Source organism: Aptenodytes patagonicus, chromosome 7, assembly GCF_965638725.1.
Source record: "Aptenodytes patagonicus chromosome 7, bAptPat1.pri.cur, whole genome shotgun sequence".
Taxonomy (NCBI): Eukaryota; Metazoa; Chordata; class Aves; order Sphenisciformes; family Spheniscidae; genus Aptenodytes; species Aptenodytes patagonicus.
Window position 1 is genome coordinate 5,555,187 of NC_134955.1, and position 16,867 is coordinate 5,572,053.

The following is a 16,867-nucleotide window of genomic DNA, read 5'->3' on the forward strand; positions in this document are numbered from 1 at the left end:
TGTGAAAGCCAGAGACGAGGCACGGATACTTCTTGAAAAGCGTTTAACAATGGAGGAAAGGAATAACACACTTCTTCACATTAAACCAAATCAAAATACCATGTTCAAGAACACAGCCACAGATGACTAAACCTAGCAAATTGGATGATCATATTATGGTGAGCTACAGCCATGGGTATCATCTGGCAAAGAAGTATCCTGCAACCAAGGAGCAGCACGTAAGATCAGCCTCGCTGAAAGAATGATTGATTGCGAGCAAATAGGAAAGAAATTACATAGGATAGCTTTGTCTGGGGACAGTATTCTTCTTTGTGCTCTTTAAACCCAAGACAAAGCCTCTGGGAATGGAAGATGCTAATTTAAAAGAAATGAAAATGATTTCTAACTTGTCATATCAAACCCTTACATAAAAGCATTTCCATTCGCGGTGTAATGCCTCTTCTCAATTATATTTGTTTTCTGGTTGATTCTCTTAATCTAAGATAGAGAGACATTGCTATCTAAAAATGAATGCTTCTGACAAGCTTTTTCTCTTTTTCACTTGCATTATAACAGTAACAAAAAATCTCGAGCCATTAACTTTAGTGCAAATTCTGTCTGAAAATGGACAAACTAAACATTTCAGGATTAGGTCCATAGAATTACACCATCATTAGATTCAAATAGATAAATATTTATTCACCATGAATGATATCGTAACACTTCCAAAGGGACCGTGCTGGGAACAAAGGATGACAGTATCAGCAACAGCCCACAGTAGTCAGATGCTGAAACATTTTATATATTCAAATGTTAAATGTCAAATACTTGCAGACAAAGAGACAGGGATGCATTCAAAAGTGACATAAAATACTTGCTGCTCCCCAAGGGTAACTGCAGGACACCGGGAGACTACTGGGACAGCACCTATCCCCTGAACCAGCAATCTCTGTTTCAGACAGCAGGCAATCTAGTTTTTCTAGGAAGGAAAAGGGAGAATGTGTGGCTGTGCAGGAAAAGCAGGCGGCCAGTCATGGAAGCAGCAAAAACCCTGTACTGTTGCCATACCCTCATTTCCTTCGTAAGGGAAAAGCACTGAAACTCTGAGAAGAGGAAGAGTTCTTCTAAGCTGGCTGGGAAGAGAATGATAAATGAACCTGAGGGTAGGGGGGAAGGCTGATTAGGGGAGGAACGGAAGAAAGAGGGATGGAAAGGGAAGGAATCTGGAGGTGGGTAAGAAAAGCTAGGGAGCACCAGAGGGACAAGAAGAGAAATCCTTGGTAAAAAAAGTTGGGGAATCACTGACATAAAAGATTGTACAAGATATGGCAGTAAACCTACATGAATTATTATTCAGATTACACATAATTTTCACTCTATGTAGAAGTGTGACAGGAAAAGAACAAAGAACAAAGTAAGAGCTGCAAAGTGTGAAATAAAGTAGAGAGGGGAGGACTTGTTTTTCTCAGGTTATGTTTTTTACATACAGAGAGGAAAATGTTTTCACCCTGAAATATTAAGAAAAACAATTAAAAAACTACAAAGTCTCCATTAAAAAGGAGTACCTTCTGGATCTATTCACAGTATTACACTTGTCCAGGTAGGATTGGGAGAGCTTAATGGAGACTGAATAGACTCTTCTATTAGGAAGTACTTCTACTATTCATAACCTTTTCTATTATACGGTATTTCTACCTCGCTCTTTGATTTTGTAGGAAGAGACATACACAGGCAAGTAAGAGTATATACTATACTTCTTACCCAATTACAGCAGCCTGAGAAAATTGTTGGGAACATTGTGAAATACCATTTCATGTATTTTTGCTTTGGAAAGCAAGCTTTATGTGTGGGGAATTGCAAACTGTATGTTAGGTTAGGTCTTCTGATTTTGCACATGGACATTTTGTTAATAGATGACAAAGCACTTCTCTTCAAATATCACAGAATTATTAAAGGCCTGTATATGACTTAAACTTGGATTCCTACTTTTCAGAAATTAACTGTCTAGAGCTGTTTGCACATGTATCTTGCTCTGTGGTTTGTCTTACCTGTTACTTTTTCTTCTTCCAACTACTCTTTCAACATCTAAATCTGCATTTTAGGTGTATTTGCCTAATGATCCCTAGCTATTGAGTATACCTGTCACATATAAGAATCATCACCCTGCCAACTCTGGTATCTAAGTCTCACTCAGGCTCTGTACTGGGAGATACCTATATATGCCACTTGCCATCAGAAAAAGGTATTATTTCTAGTCCCGTCCACAACACAGCAGGCCCACTGGAAGGTGGTCTGGAAGTGAAGCTCCTAAAGGACAAGGCTGACTAAACCACATCAAAGCAGTGCCTTTTGAATTTGCAAGAGTGAAAAATTAGAAAAGAATTAGCAGGAGAATAGGTTAGGTTTTTATACCTGGGAGCCATTAAATTGTACGTGAGGTAGTTCAGGTTTTAGGATAACCTAGATAGGTATGAGGTGGGAGAGATCAAGGTACAGACTTTAGTAGGAGAGAAAAACTAAGCTAAGGTCAGGTTACTCTGGCAGGAGTTAAATACAACGCTATTATGGACCGTAACGCTAAGGCAATTGTGAATCCCCTACCTCCTCGTGATTCCTGCTGGTTACTTTGCATTTTGAAACAGCAGAACGGGGCTCCAGCCAAGTCGTTAGTTTGGATTGGGCTCAGATATGTCTACGCCCCACTGAACCGACTGATTTCACTGGCAAATTGACAGGAGCTTGAAACCTATCACTGGAAATTATTTGTTGCACAAAGCCAAGCTCACTTGGCCAAGTTCACAACAGGTGTAATAATACTAAGGAAAGGCTCTGGCACATTTTTCATACAACTCACCCAGGACCCTATTTCCTGACATACCCCTTATCTGCTAGTGTTGTAAATAGTTGTAAGATAAACTGCTGGATTAGTCAAGCATGTGTCAAACATACAAGGCCAAAGCAAACGAGCACATCACATACAAGGCCAAAATTAACAAGCACATCGTGAGATAGATAAGTACTAGCAGAGACCAGACAAAGACAACCAAAACTGTGGCAAACGGCCGTGATGAGCCAGTTTGTGACCATATAAGGAGAAGGGCCCAAAGGTTCAAGAAAAGTTCGCCTCCTGCAGAGATCACGAGAGACCACCAGAGACCACCTAAGACACCTGTAGATGCTCCTAAGGACTCAAAACGCATGCGTGAAAGACTATGCAGATATTATAATTAGTTCTTAGAAATATAATGAATATGTATGATTATTCCAAGAAATTACTATGAATATGTATATCGAAGAGCCATATAAGGGACGGTGTGCATGCTAGGAGGAGAGATCCCCCATGCACCCGGCCAAATAAAGTAATGCCTGCTCTTTAATACACCCAGTGTTAAGGAGTTTTATTCCCGGTGTTCGGTGACACTAGCTAAGCAACTTCGGAGATGTATAGTGTAAAAACATGGAGCAATGTTCCTGTTGTTAATAATTTTGTCATTGAAATGTGAGTTGATAGATTATCACTGGACTGTTTCAATCAAAAATAATGATGAGTAGTAACAAGGGGAGCTGTTCTGGAAGAGCAGTTGATGACAATGCTTATTCCATCACCGTCTAGGCCTGTTTTTTATCTGAATTAAAATCAGCGGTGAAAGGGTCAGTGCTAGGAATCCACACAGGGAAAGTTTCAAATCTAGCTTCTCATACAGCATGCAGTCATGGTGATTGCACTCGATGCACCACATAATCACGGTGGGGAACATAGCTGTGTTTCAGAGCTTCTTGTAAGAGAAAAGCAATAGAAAGAATCACATCATTCCATGTCCCAGCTCTAAAAACGAATGACGCCAACAAGAAAAAATTAGCGAAAGCTTACGGGAGACATGTGAAACGGGTTTCTCAAAACGTAAAAGAAGGGCTCATGAAGCAGTGCGGGACGCTGACTATATTTCAGGAAAGGATTGTATAAAACTTGCTGGTCTTTGGAGGAGGAAGCTCTCTTGTATAATTTAGTAAGATGTACCTTAGTAAAAGAATACTAATAATCAATTCTCCACTGCCTGATAACACCGCTAAAAAAGATTAGTGTTACGAAAGGTTGATTAAAGCAAGTGCTGCAACTGCTGTTGACCCTGACAACATATGCAGTTGTGCTGAATTAGAGAATATGAGCCCCGATCTTGATCTTGAAAATGAATTCAGAACAAAAATTATCAGATGTCTGGTTAAAAAGCATTATAACAGAAGAATAAGAGGTTTTAAACATGAGTTCTGAGGCACGCAGATAGAAAAACAATGATGGACTCTTAGACCGTTAGCGTTTCTTAATGGCTGTGGTCTGGAGATACTAAATGATAAGCAGTCAGAAATATTATTTAAAAATAGCGTGGATACTCGTAAGTGCAAGGTAAAGAGAAATGCTCTGCCTGTTTCAGCTTTCCTTTGAGCATGACAGGAAATGAGTGGGGAAGATACCAATTTTACAAACAGAAATGGAGGGATGAAGCTTAATAACTTCATTACTTTGTGAACGTACAAAGGAAGTGAAGAAAAAAGCCGCAGCAGGCCAAGGCGAAGTTAGCTGAAACAGATGGTGCCTCATTGGCTAATGATTGATAAGAGCAGCGATTACCGACAGTTTTAAAAAATGTCATTCTATTTTAATTCTCAATGTGTCAGACCCAGCAAAATGAAATCACATCGGAAGCCACAGACCTATTACTGAAAGGCCAATTTTTATGAAACTTTTCCTTAATACTTTTAACAGATTAACTAAAGCCTACTCCATTAACTTGAGTCAGACAAGTTTTAGGAGCATCGGGCAAAAATGGACTAAGAACTGTTGTACTTACAGATACTGCGCAAGGCTTTGCTTCTATTTCCAAAGATCGCTTGGAAATCAAAGAGTAAATGACCTTGATATAGTAGTAATATCATTCAAGACTTCTATCAAAACATGCAGATGTGCTTTGAACTGAAAAATGAAGTAGCATCACTTGTCTTAATTAATGTAGGAAAGCCAGTGTTACCCCTCCTATGCAAAGTCACATTCACTCCTCCAATGCACCCATTAGAACTGATGGGGCAGCGTATGAGGTGATTCAGAGTCAGACCACTACACTTGCAAACCCTGATGCTGCAGCTTCTTCGATAACCCATGGAAGGGCATGAAGGAAGATACTATGATCACTGTGTCCTTGTGCAATTGACTGGTTTTAAAAGCCAGGCCAAAAAGTGCTGTGTGTTTTATACTAGGTCATTTCTTGATTCATGCACAATTTAAGATTGTGAAGCACGGACTATGCCTCTGAAAAGCTGAGTATGATTGTGCTGGAAAACTGTGAGAAAATTGAGGGCCAAGTTTGATCCAAGAAAAGAAAAGGTTATTCTAGACTTAAAGGTCTGGCTTGAAAAAACCCAAAAACAGGAGTGCTTGAAAAATAGACCTACTGATATATTTGCAGTACCAGAGTTTATGTACAAGATCACACAAATATCACTTTCTCTCCTTTACAATACAGAGGGCTATCAACGAATGTCTGTGTCTTCATCTTTTATGTTTGATGATAAGCATAAGCCCAGTAATTTCAAGCATTTGACAGGTACGCTAATACCAGCTATCTCAGCAGACTGACTTACCTGAAGATTTAACTTAAAGGGAATCATCCAAAACTATGTATTGTATGCTCATTAATAGGAGAAGTAATGAATTCAACAATCAGGAAAAATATTCACAATTAATACAGTAAGACTTGAGGATTTCAGAAATGACCCAATTAGTAATTACTGGATAAATAACTACCATGGTATCTTCTTGCCTCTTTTCACATTTGAACTGAAGTGTGAAACAGTAGAACTTTTAAAACAAGGGAAACAAGAGATGACAAATGAGACTCTTCCTCATATATTATGCACTTGAATGGATATCCAAGAGGGCACAGTTAGAAGGCACAACTAGTTTGTCTTCTGAGAAATAATACAATTTACAATTCATAAGAACAACTGTATTATAGACAATAACAACGACCCCAAGAAAAGAGATTTGACTTTTATTAGAGATGGCATAGCTCCTCTTACGAATTCAGCGGTTTGACAGGAAAGAAGAATTAACATTCTGAGAGGTAGCCACCAAAAAAGTGTTCAAATGGCAGATGTGCTCTACAGAAATTACAGAATTATGTGCTGGCCTATTTGTGTTACACTTTGGCTTTCCTACCTGAAGCCAGAGGTAAACAGCAAAAAAAGAAATTATATTGTTGGCACTGGTAGGCCTCTTTGAAACCAGATGAAACAAAGTAGTACCTTGCATTTTGAGGGCTTTTATCTATTCCCCTGAAATTTTAAATATACTTCCCAGCCAATGAACGTTTTAATTTGATACTACGTTTTTCTTATTTATTGCTTCTATTCTTTTTCACTCTGTTCCTCACAGCCTCTGCTTTTTCCTGTTTGGAATGTGTACATAAATTATTAGATTATATTGATTTCATCCTACTATTCATACTTCTAATCTTACTTTTAAAGTCCTCATTTTTAGATACATCTTTTCTGCTTAAATTTGTCGCTTTACTTTTTGCCCGCTCCTTCCGATTCTGTTTGATGTGGCTGAGGGTGCCCGTGCTGCTCCTGGATGCTTATCGTGTTCACAGCGCTCACCCAACTAATCTGTATGCCCAGCCTGAGCTGCGGCTGGGATGGACAGGCCAGCTGGGGCAGCCCTGACAACTTTGCACAAAGGGTTCCCCTGGGTGGGGAGATAAGCACTACATTATTCAGACAGGATCTGGGGTAGGGATCAACTAGGGCTAGAGACTGGGGAAAGGCTGGGAACCAGACGGTCACTGTATCTCACACAGTTGCGTGGAAAAGCTGTGAAAATGAGAAGGAAACTGAAGAGCTGCAACAACCAAGAGCTACCAGCTCACAGTTTTATTAGAATTAAAAACAAGACTGTATCAAGTAGTACTGGGTCAAGGCTGATGTCATCCACTATTTAATTTACCTCTTATGAGAAAGGATCCCTTCCAGCATATATTAGTGTTACTACCTCCATCGGGGTCCAGGCCAGCACAGACATCCACATCTCCAGACAACAGCACCTTGAAGCACGCAGCTGGGTTGTGAGATGGTATCAGCCAGTGCACAGCCCCAAGAATCTGGGAAAACCTGTGCGTGCTTGGCTAGGGTTGGTTATTGCAGAAACACCTTCGTCACCTTCCTTTCTGCCTATGACCAGCACACAGCCTTCCCTACGGCAGACAGCCCTACACGCCCCCCCCATCTTGCTTGCAGCAGATAAATGCTAGTCTCTAACTTTTTCTCCTTCTGTCCGATCTTTTCAGTCTCCACAGAAAGCTGCATATTGTTTTCTTTCCTGGCCCATCTATCTTCACTTATTTCTGCCTAGAAGTGCTACCTGCAGCCCTTCACCTAGACCACTCTGTAAGCTGTGAGGCCTTTGCAGCTGCTTCTCTCCACTTTTGCAGGGAAGGAGGAGAATGGGCATGCTGGCAAAGAAGGGGAAAATAGGAAGCTGCACGAGCTTGTGAAGGATGGAAACCTTCAGCCAAGACATTGGAGCTAGCCTGTAGAGCCTTCCCAAGGAGAAGGGCTGAAAAGAGATGATGTAGCTTGATCGTTTGATGTCAGAGAAGCCAACAAGGAAGATGCTTCCTTTGTTTAAGTTGTTTATAGGGGTGCTGGGTATGTGCACTGCAATGAATGGAAGCTTTGAAAACTCAGTGTAGGTCTACCGAATATGTAGAATTTAATAATAATTGATAACAGCAAATGTGAAACATTTTCTTAAAGCTCATATTATAACTACTATTATTCTTCATGGAGAATGTTATAAACAGCAGAGAAGAACACGGTCTAGTCAAAACTGCCCATAGGATTAGACAATCACTTGTACTTTTATTTCTATTATTCTCACCAGCCTGCTAGCTAAATAAGTTGTGCTTGAGTATCTTGCACAAAATAACTTGTGCTTGAATACCTTGAAGGGCTTATATTTTTTCTAGAATTTTTGACAAAGCTGCTAATCTCTTGATATAGTTTTTATACACTTTGTAATAAAATATGTAATCAAGGACAGTTAAAAATGTGCATGTATGAGAGATGCACAAGTAATTTAAAGGTGTATACAAAGATTTGTGGTTATCACAAATGTATTTGATGACACAATATTATTTGTGTGTATCTCACACGTAACTGCATTTTTTTGTTCTTTTGTACTTTTATGGTACCTTTATCATTCAGTTCTGCTTTACTGTCTAAGGTGATTAATGCACACTGAACTGAACCGAATTTTTTAATATTTTTGCTAGGGCTACTGAGCTCCCTGCATCATTTCAGTGCTCTGGCTTTCACACATCAGTCTCATTTACTCACTCCACAATCCTCTGTGTTTAAGAAATTAATATAATTCGATTTTATTTATCCATTTTTCTCTCTGGGATAATCAACACATATAAGTAAAAAAACCAAAATGAAGCACGAGGTGTCAGCATAGCTAGTGTTACAGGAAAAAACACTATTACCACCAGAGGGCACTAAGCCCCGAGAAACTAAATTGTCTAGAAAAGGAGCAGCGAGAAAATGGATGATTTGACTAGAAGCACACAGGAATTTACTAAGATGATGCAACTTCTTCTCTTAACATTGTCATTTAAGTGCCAGAACTGATGAAGTGGCTTTATCCCAACCCTACCGCATTCAATAATCTTTTATGTGAGCGTACCTATCAGTGCACAACCCATCAGAATTAAATACTGATCTTCACTCATGCTGTTTAGGAGCAGTTTAGCAAAATCGATGGAACTATATCCACGGAGGCACGATGAAAGTGAAGAATCATGCCTCAGACATTGTTAGTGAATAGATTTTGTACATATTCAAGTATCCTTAGGAATGTCTCTACCAGCAGGAAAGCGATGAATTCTTGCTACTCCCCAAAACACACCAAAGTAATTTTTTCTCATCGTCTTTTTTTGTGGTTTCTTTGGACTGTTTTTTTAAGAAGGCTTTGACGGCAGCTGTAAAGCCGGCAATCCAGTTATAGGAGTGTAACTGCAAGATTACAGAACTAAAATGTCTGCTTGTGCTTGAACAGGGATACAGGCTTCTGTTAAGATTACCTCGATCTCTAGCAGCTCTCTCAAACCCTCTGCTGCTCACGCAGAGCCCACAGAGCCAGTGTCCCTGCCGGGACGTGGCTGGGCTTAGCTGGGACCGCACCCATGCCGTTTCCTCGCCCTGGGGTGAGTGCAAACCGGGTAGCTGATTTTAGTTCTACTGTTGCAGATGTGTGGTAACTCCGGCCAAGAAAACGGTCGATTATAGCCTGTAAAGTCATCTGTTTGTTTAGACGTTATAGGTATTATTCTTACCTGCACTGCTTACTGCAGACAGCTGACTAACTGAAAAGTGACGGAGTAGAACAAAAATGCAGTGAGTAATAGTGAACTTTTGCATACTATGTAAAACTTTCCACTTCCTTTGAGAAGTGTTTGCATTCTGCTGCCTCACACGGCAACTCTTCATGGCACTCTCTTTTCATTTCCTGACGGCTTTAGGGCTGTGCGGCAGCACGCACAAAGAATCAGCTGTCTCGATATACAAATTCAAGCGCCCATCCCATCAGCAAGCGTTGCTGTATTTCTTAGTGCCTCACCCTGGAGTGGTATCCAAGCAGCTGGGTTTAGCCTTAGGAACTGTGTATAGCTGGAGGGGATGAGTCGGATGTCAATCAGCCTCTGAGTAAAATGCAGGAGTTTAGGGAGCCAGTATTGAATCTCCAGACAGGCTGACTCTCTGGTCAGTGGCAATTAGATTCCTTTCTTTACAGTGGCAACCTTCACAGGAGAGCACGCAGCACTTCCCCATCATCCCCGTCTCCTGCCTAGCTGCTCGCTCCCTCCCCACACCTACCCCAGCCTGCAGGCTGGTGGGGCAGCCCTACATCCCCAGAGGCTGAACCCCCTCCAGCCACAGTAATTGGCCTGTGATCTCCCACGCTCCAGGCATGTGTTGAAACTTTAACTGATGTTATTGCCTGGGATACAGAAACTGCGCTTCCTTTCTGGTGCGTTTAAAAAGAAAAAAGCCTGTGGAAGTTCCAAGGTTACGTGATAACTGAATGGCAGTTTTGGGTATCATAATGCTGGATTTGGGCACCTAACTTCCATCTGAGTCCCACTTTACCTTTCTAAGCGTGTTTGGTATCTGGCGCTACTGGTCTCTAAAGGATTAATTTCTTTCCAAATGACACTATTACTTATATGCTAAAGGCCTAATTCAAAGACAGGGAAAGAAATTGGTTAGCTCTTCAACTAGAAAGCCTCAACAGCCTTTAATCGGTTGACAAAACTCATGAAGATGTGGGAGGCAGCAACATTTGTTTCTGGGATGCAGCCTGCACGTGCTAAAATCTCACAGCAAAGTGGCCATCCGTGCGGTTGTTCAGCCATCGGAGGAGAAAAAGCGGGTTGAAGAGGCTGGGAGGGAGATACACCGCTTCCCTTTTGTTTCCCTATCGGTTTCAAATTCATGTTTTGTTACTGTATCTATTTCTAACTCGTGCTCACAGTCTGATTTGAAAACTTACTGAAACTCTGCATATATATATGAAAAACTTTTTTAACAAAAGGAGTGTACGCAATACACGTATCTTCAATACCAGAAAGCTGCTGCACCTTCTGAGACTGTGACATGGATATATGACGTGCACAGCACAGGGAATCCTGAAAGCTATCTGAACAACTTACAGGTAGGTCCCCAAGTGGCAAATGCAAAAGCTGTATATATTAGATTCCTTCCCAGAGGATAGGTAATAGAGAATGAAATTTTTCAAAGCATCTAACTGATAGACACAAAAGCTCCATTTTCCACATGATTTAGGACTCAGGGTTGACGTGCGGAATCAAACTTCACAACTGAAAAGAGTTATAAAGCAGGTATGTTTATTACGGCGCCGGGTGCAAGGGGGATAGCTCTTCCTAGCTTGCACACCGTATGTTGCATCAACTGTCCCTTACATGGTTCTGCGGTGTACATCTTCATTACCATAGGCTGGGTTAGTACAACTAGTTCTAAGAAAAGGCAGGGATATTTTAATTATTTCCAGGAACCTATTATCATAGGCTCCCTCCTCCTGGCGCACGCGTACTGTCGTCTGGTGGTCGTCTGTTGGGGTCTTTGGGAGGAAGATTCACAGTCTTCTTCACCGTGTACCTGCACCTTTGGCCCAGAATGCTGAGTTGGCTGAGCTTCAGACCGCAAGGCTGGTTTCAACCAGATGGTCGCTGAGTGTATACATTTAAGTTTCTGTTATCTACCCAACTTGTGTAACTTCTGCTAACAATAGGGTTACAGTGTCTTTGCCAAACATTCTATTATGCTTGCAACAGCATCTATGCTATCGGAGTTACTAGCTACAATCGTTTATGCTAACAATTACCCATTCGTTCCCTAATTCAAGTCCCCCCTTTTTCTTTCCCATTTGCAAATTCTTTTGCTATATAGCACCATCCCCTTTGAGGGTTTTAGTAAAATATTTTCTGCTTTCAATATTCTGCCTCAGTTTATGTTTCTTCCATTCTTCATAAGTGTTCCCGGTTCATTTATACATCCACATAAAACATTGCAATATACAACAAATTAATATTCCTAAAATAATGAGCATGATTACTGCCATAAAGAGCTACTTGAGTCACGTAAAATTGGGTAACCAAGAAGTAAGCTTTTCCTAGAGTTCAGAGAAACCCCAGGAAGTATCATCTTGCGATACTTGATGTAATAACTGTGCCTGCTGCCAAATTTGTTTTATGTCTGTTTCAATTCTTTTGCTTTGATCGATATAGGAACAGCAACTGCCATTGATCACAGCACACATACCTCCCTGACTGGCAAATAGAACATCTAAGGCCATCCTATTTTGAGCAGAGAATTGTCGTAAGCTCTCTATTTCCCGTTGTTGGGACAGTAGAGCGTCTCCTGTTGCATTTAAGGCCAATTCCATTGTTGCTGACACGTTTAGGATAGCCTTTTCAAGTTCACTTACTCCTAACCACAGGAAAATCCATCGAACAAAACTGTGAAAACCAGTAGGCCTCTCTATCATCGGGTTATTTTGTTTTATTCGTATCCAGGGACTCCTCAAAACTCCTGTAGGTATCTCGGTTTGGTTGATGATTTTATATTGTGACATGAGATACCCAAGAGTACAGGTTCTTTGCCAAGATCTAGGTAATATCTTTCGTGCGCGTCCATCTCCACATAACCACCAGATCCCTTGAGGGGTTGAACATATAGGCACTGGGCTTGTCCGAGAATTCCCACTTTGGACAGTTTTGTTATGATAGATTCCCTTCAGAGTCACAACCAGGTCTGCGTCTAAGGAGTGTAGGGTGTTAACTGATTTTTCATCTTGTAAATCAATGGTGGTACAATTTATAGTATTTAAATTAAAGTCTCCAAATTGAGGAGCGCTTGCACACTCTTTAGTGCTCTTGTTTCTGCATCCTTCAAAAAATATTCCCCCATCCAAAACTTGGAGTTCAAACTTAGGCCCCCTTTCCCTAACTGCCACATTAGTTCGACATTCCAATTTGGAAAAGTTTCCCAATTTTCACATATTTACCCCGGTGGCTTCGTTAATTATAGTCCAATTTATGGACGTGACTCCAAACAGGGGTATCTCCATTTGGCCTCTGGGAAGAGCTACACATACCCAGCAGTCAGACAGGTTCAAACCATCTACTATTGATTTAGTCATTCGTATATACGAATTCTGGTCCCATGCATCCATAATCTTTGACCACAGTGTTATTATACGAACGATTAAAGTCCATCTTTTCGTTGAATGCGTAATTTCAGAGGTCCAGCTGATGTTGATTTCCATTGTAGTCGAGGGGCTTTCTTGATAGTGTATCCACGATGTTTGCTCCTTAATTTTGACTGCTGTGTAGGATGTCAATAGCACTTGGAATGGGCCTTCCCATTTCGGTTCCAGAGGTAAATCTGAAAGAGATCTAATATACACATAATCACCTGGCATTACATCATGAACTGGCTCGTCAAGGCCTCTAGCTCGGGTCCCTAGGACCTGTTTTGTTATTTCTTGGAGTTGCTTCTGCAAGCTTATTACGTAGTCAGTTAGTACTTCATTTCCTACTTGTGCAGCGGTTCCTGCTTGTATCATATAAGGCCTACCATATAATGTTTTAAAGGGACTTAGACCCTCTTTTGCTCTAGGCTTTAGTCTGACTCTCAGAAGGGCCAGAGGCAATGATTGAGGCCAGGAAAGTCCCGCTTCCTGTCCCAATTTTACAATCTGTAGTTTGATTTGATGGTTCATCTTTTCTACCTGGCCGCTGGCCTGTGGTCTATAAGGGGTATGCAATTGCCAATCTATTCCCAAAATCCTGCTAGTCTGTTGAACAATCTTTGCAGTAAAATGTGGTCCCCAGTCTGAGGATATTGCTGATGGGACTCCGAACCTTGGTATTATTTCTCGTAACAAGGCTCTGGTTACTTCTCTAGCTTTATTGGTTCGGCAAGGGAATGCTTCTGGCCAGCCCGAAAAGGTATCTGTTAGGACTAACAAGTATCGGAACCCCCCTTTTCTTGGGAGTTCTGAGAAATTAATTTGCCATTGTTGTCCTGGATAATTTCCCTTCCCTATTTGTCCTAGCGGAGCTTTAGGACCTGTTCGAGGGTTATTCTGCAGATAAATTTCACATTGCTGGGTTACAAATTCCGAGCAACAATACTCCGAGTCAAATACTTATACAGAGCCTCCGTTCCCCAGTGGGTTTTTCTATGTTCTGCCATAATTATGGCCCATAGTATTACAAATGGTACTACTATTTTCCCTTGTGATGTCCTGGCCCATTTACCCTTTTCTACTTTCCCTCCTAAGTTCTCAATAAGCTTCTGGTCCTCCCTTGAATACCGAGGTCCACAATTTGTCTGATCAAGTTGTATGTTACCGTCTGGAATCAAGGGATGCACTTCTACTTGGCCCATCTCAGCCACTCTCTTTGCTTCCTTATCTGCCATGGCATTTCCCAGTTCCTGGGTAGTTACTCCCTTTTGATGGGCCCTACAATGCATTATAGCCACTTTCTCGGGCAATTGGATTGCTTCCAATAACTTAAGAACCTTTTCAGCATGTTTTATGTGCTTTCCTTGAGTGGATAAAAGTCCTCTTTCCTTCCAGATCGCTCCATGGGCATGGACCACCCTGAAGGCATACCTGGAATCTGTCCAATTATTGATTCTTTTTCCTTTTGCTAATTCCAGTGCTCGGGTTAAGGCTATGATCTCCGCCTTTTGTGCTGAGGTACTCGAGGGAAGGGCTTTAGACTCTATTACCAGATCAGTAGTGGTTATCGCGTATCCTGCTTTGCGAATGCCTTGTTGGACAAAGCTGCTTCCGTCAGTGTACCAGGAATCCTCGGCATCCTCCAGTGGTTCCTCTTTCAGGTCTGGACGGCTGGAATATACTGCCTCAATCGTTTTCAGACAATCGTGGGAAACTGGCTCTCCCGTGGCTCCGCTGAGGAAGGAGGCTGGGTTAACAATATTAGTAACCACTATCTCCACATCGTCCTGTTCCACCATTATGGCTTGGTACTTCAAGAGTCTCTGTGGTGACAACCAATGCCCCCCTTTCATTTCTAATACTACGGATACAGTGTGGGACACCAGGACTGTGACCTTTTGGCCTAGAGTGAATTTACGGGCTTCCTGAATATTAAGTACAATTGCAGCCACAGCCCTTAAGCAACTAGGCCATCCTTTACTGACTTCATCAAGTTGTTTGGAAAAGTAGGCTACTGCCCTCCGATATGGCCCTAAATTCTGGGCCAAAATTCCCAAGGCTATTCCCTGTTTGTTGTGAGAGAATAACCAAAAAGGTTTGGTGGTATCTGATAGCCCTAGAACTGGTGTTCTCATTAATTCAAGTTTTAAAAGATGAAAGGCCTTATTTGCCTCCCCATTCCAGGTAAGATTTTTCGTACCTGATTTCAGGATCTCATAAAGCGGTTTTACCAGAAGTCCATAGTTGTAAATCCACAGGCGACACCACCCCGTCATGCCTAGGGGCTTGGGGGTTTGGCAGATGGCTTCCTTTCTCACGGCCCCTAGCGTTCGTTGTCCAGCAGTAATCTCATAACTGAGGTATGTTACTTGCTGTTGGGTGACCTGGGCTTTCTGCGGAGAGACTCGATAGCCATTTAGTCCAAGAAAATTCAACAAACTAATGGTCCATATCATGCACAGCTCCTTTATTTCCGTGGCTATGAGTAGATCATCTACATATTGCAACACCACCCCAGCTCCGGGTGGACGCTCCCATTGTTCCAATTCTTTAGCTAACTGATTTCCGAAAAGAGTGGGACTATTCTTGAATCCTTGGGGCAGCACCGTCCAAGTAAGCTGTGTCTTTCTCCCAGAATCCGGATTCTCCCATTCAAAAGCGAGTAATTGCTGGCTTTTTGGGCTCAAGGGTAGGCAGAAGAAGGCATCCTTTAAATCCAACACGGTAAACCAAACTAATTCTGTTACTAATCTAGTTAGTAACATGTATGGGTTAGCTACCACGGGGTGTAGGTCTTCATTTATCTTATTGATTGCCCTAAGATCCTGCACTATTCTGTAACTCCCATCTGGTTTCTTAACCGGTAGAATAGGGGTGTTGTATTCTGATTCACACTCCGTCAACAGCCCATATTTCATAAAGCGATCAATTATCGGCCGGATGCCTTCCCTATCTTCTATCCTCAAAGGGTATTGTTTAATCCTTACTGGATTTACCCCTTGTTTAATTCTAACCACTATTGGGGAGGCATTTTTCGCTTTCCCTGGTATTTCTGACGCCCAGACCCCAGGGTATACTTGATTTCGCACCTCCTCAGGTATTTCGGTATCAGTGGGGATATTAATGAGGGCTAAACTTAGGATTTCGATTAGCTGTTGATCCCCCACTTTGAATTCTATCTTCTCTTTCTCAAATTTTATTTCCGCTCCCAACTGTTCCAGCAAATCCCGCCCTAATAAGGGCTTTGGTGAATTTGGCACATATAGAAACTTATGTACCCCTAACTGTTTTCCCAATTTATAATTAAGGGGTTTCAAAAAATGTGCCTTTTCACTTTGACCAGTAGCTCCCTTTACCGTTACAAAATCGTCATCCATAGGTGTCAGAGCCTGGTTCAAGACCGAAAACGTTGCCCCTGTATCAACCAAAAATTCCATTTTCTGTTGCTGTTTCCCTAGCTGTAACGTAACCAGTGGATCCGCTAGGGTAGATTCCCCAGGTCCCCGTCAGTCTTCCTTGACGTGGGCCTGTATTCGGGCCCCTTTTTCCTTTTCGTCTTTCTGGGCACTCATTCTTCCAGTGCCCTTGCTGTTTGCACCATGCACACTGATTTCTCTCTAGAGGCTTTCTTGGCCCCAGGGTCCTCCCTCCCCAAGTTTCTTGTAAAGCCACTACCAATACCCTTTTGTCTCTCTTTCGATTTTCCTCTTCCCTATTATTAAACACTTTCCATGCCTCATCTAGTAAAGTCTTCAAATTTCTACTTTCTGACTGCCCAATGAATAGAGCTTCCACTCCAGGAACTCTTCTCTTCCACATCTCTGCCCTATGCTACATGCTGAGCAACACCTCTTCAATTTTTCCTTTTCCTTCTTTATTCTCCTTTTCTAATGCCAATACTAAAGGATTTTGTGGGGCCAATCCTATACCACACTCCTTCTGCCACTCTGGGTGGTTTCTTAAAGTGAAAAACATATCAGCATATACAACCTCGTCCCACTTTCCTTCCCTTCTTAGAAACAGCATGAACTGCAACAGGGTGTTATAATTTAAAGTTCCGTTAAA

The 16,867-nt window shown here is 41.7% G+C and overlaps 2 protein-coding genes across 2 annotated transcripts; both read right to left on the minus strand.

Moving 5' to 3' along the window:
- Positions 1-11,593: 11,593 nt before the first annotated feature.
- On the minus strand, positions 11,594-12,604 carry LOC143162927 (endogenous retrovirus group V member 1 Env polyprotein-like; the record flags this gene model as incomplete). The annotated part of the gene is given in 1 exon segment (XM_076343500.1): positions 11,594-12,604. A coding segment is annotated over 1 exon segment (1,011 nt), but the record flags the coding sequence as incomplete, so codon positions are not given.
- A 1,121-nt stretch (positions 12,605-13,725) lies between these two features.
- On the minus strand, positions 13,726-16,621 carry LOC143162928 (uncharacterized). Its single transcript, XM_076343501.1, is given in 2 exon segments — positions 13,726-16,336; positions 16,338-16,621. Coding segments are annotated over 2 exon segments (2,895 nt in total).
- Positions 16,622-16,867: the final 246 nt, after the last annotated feature.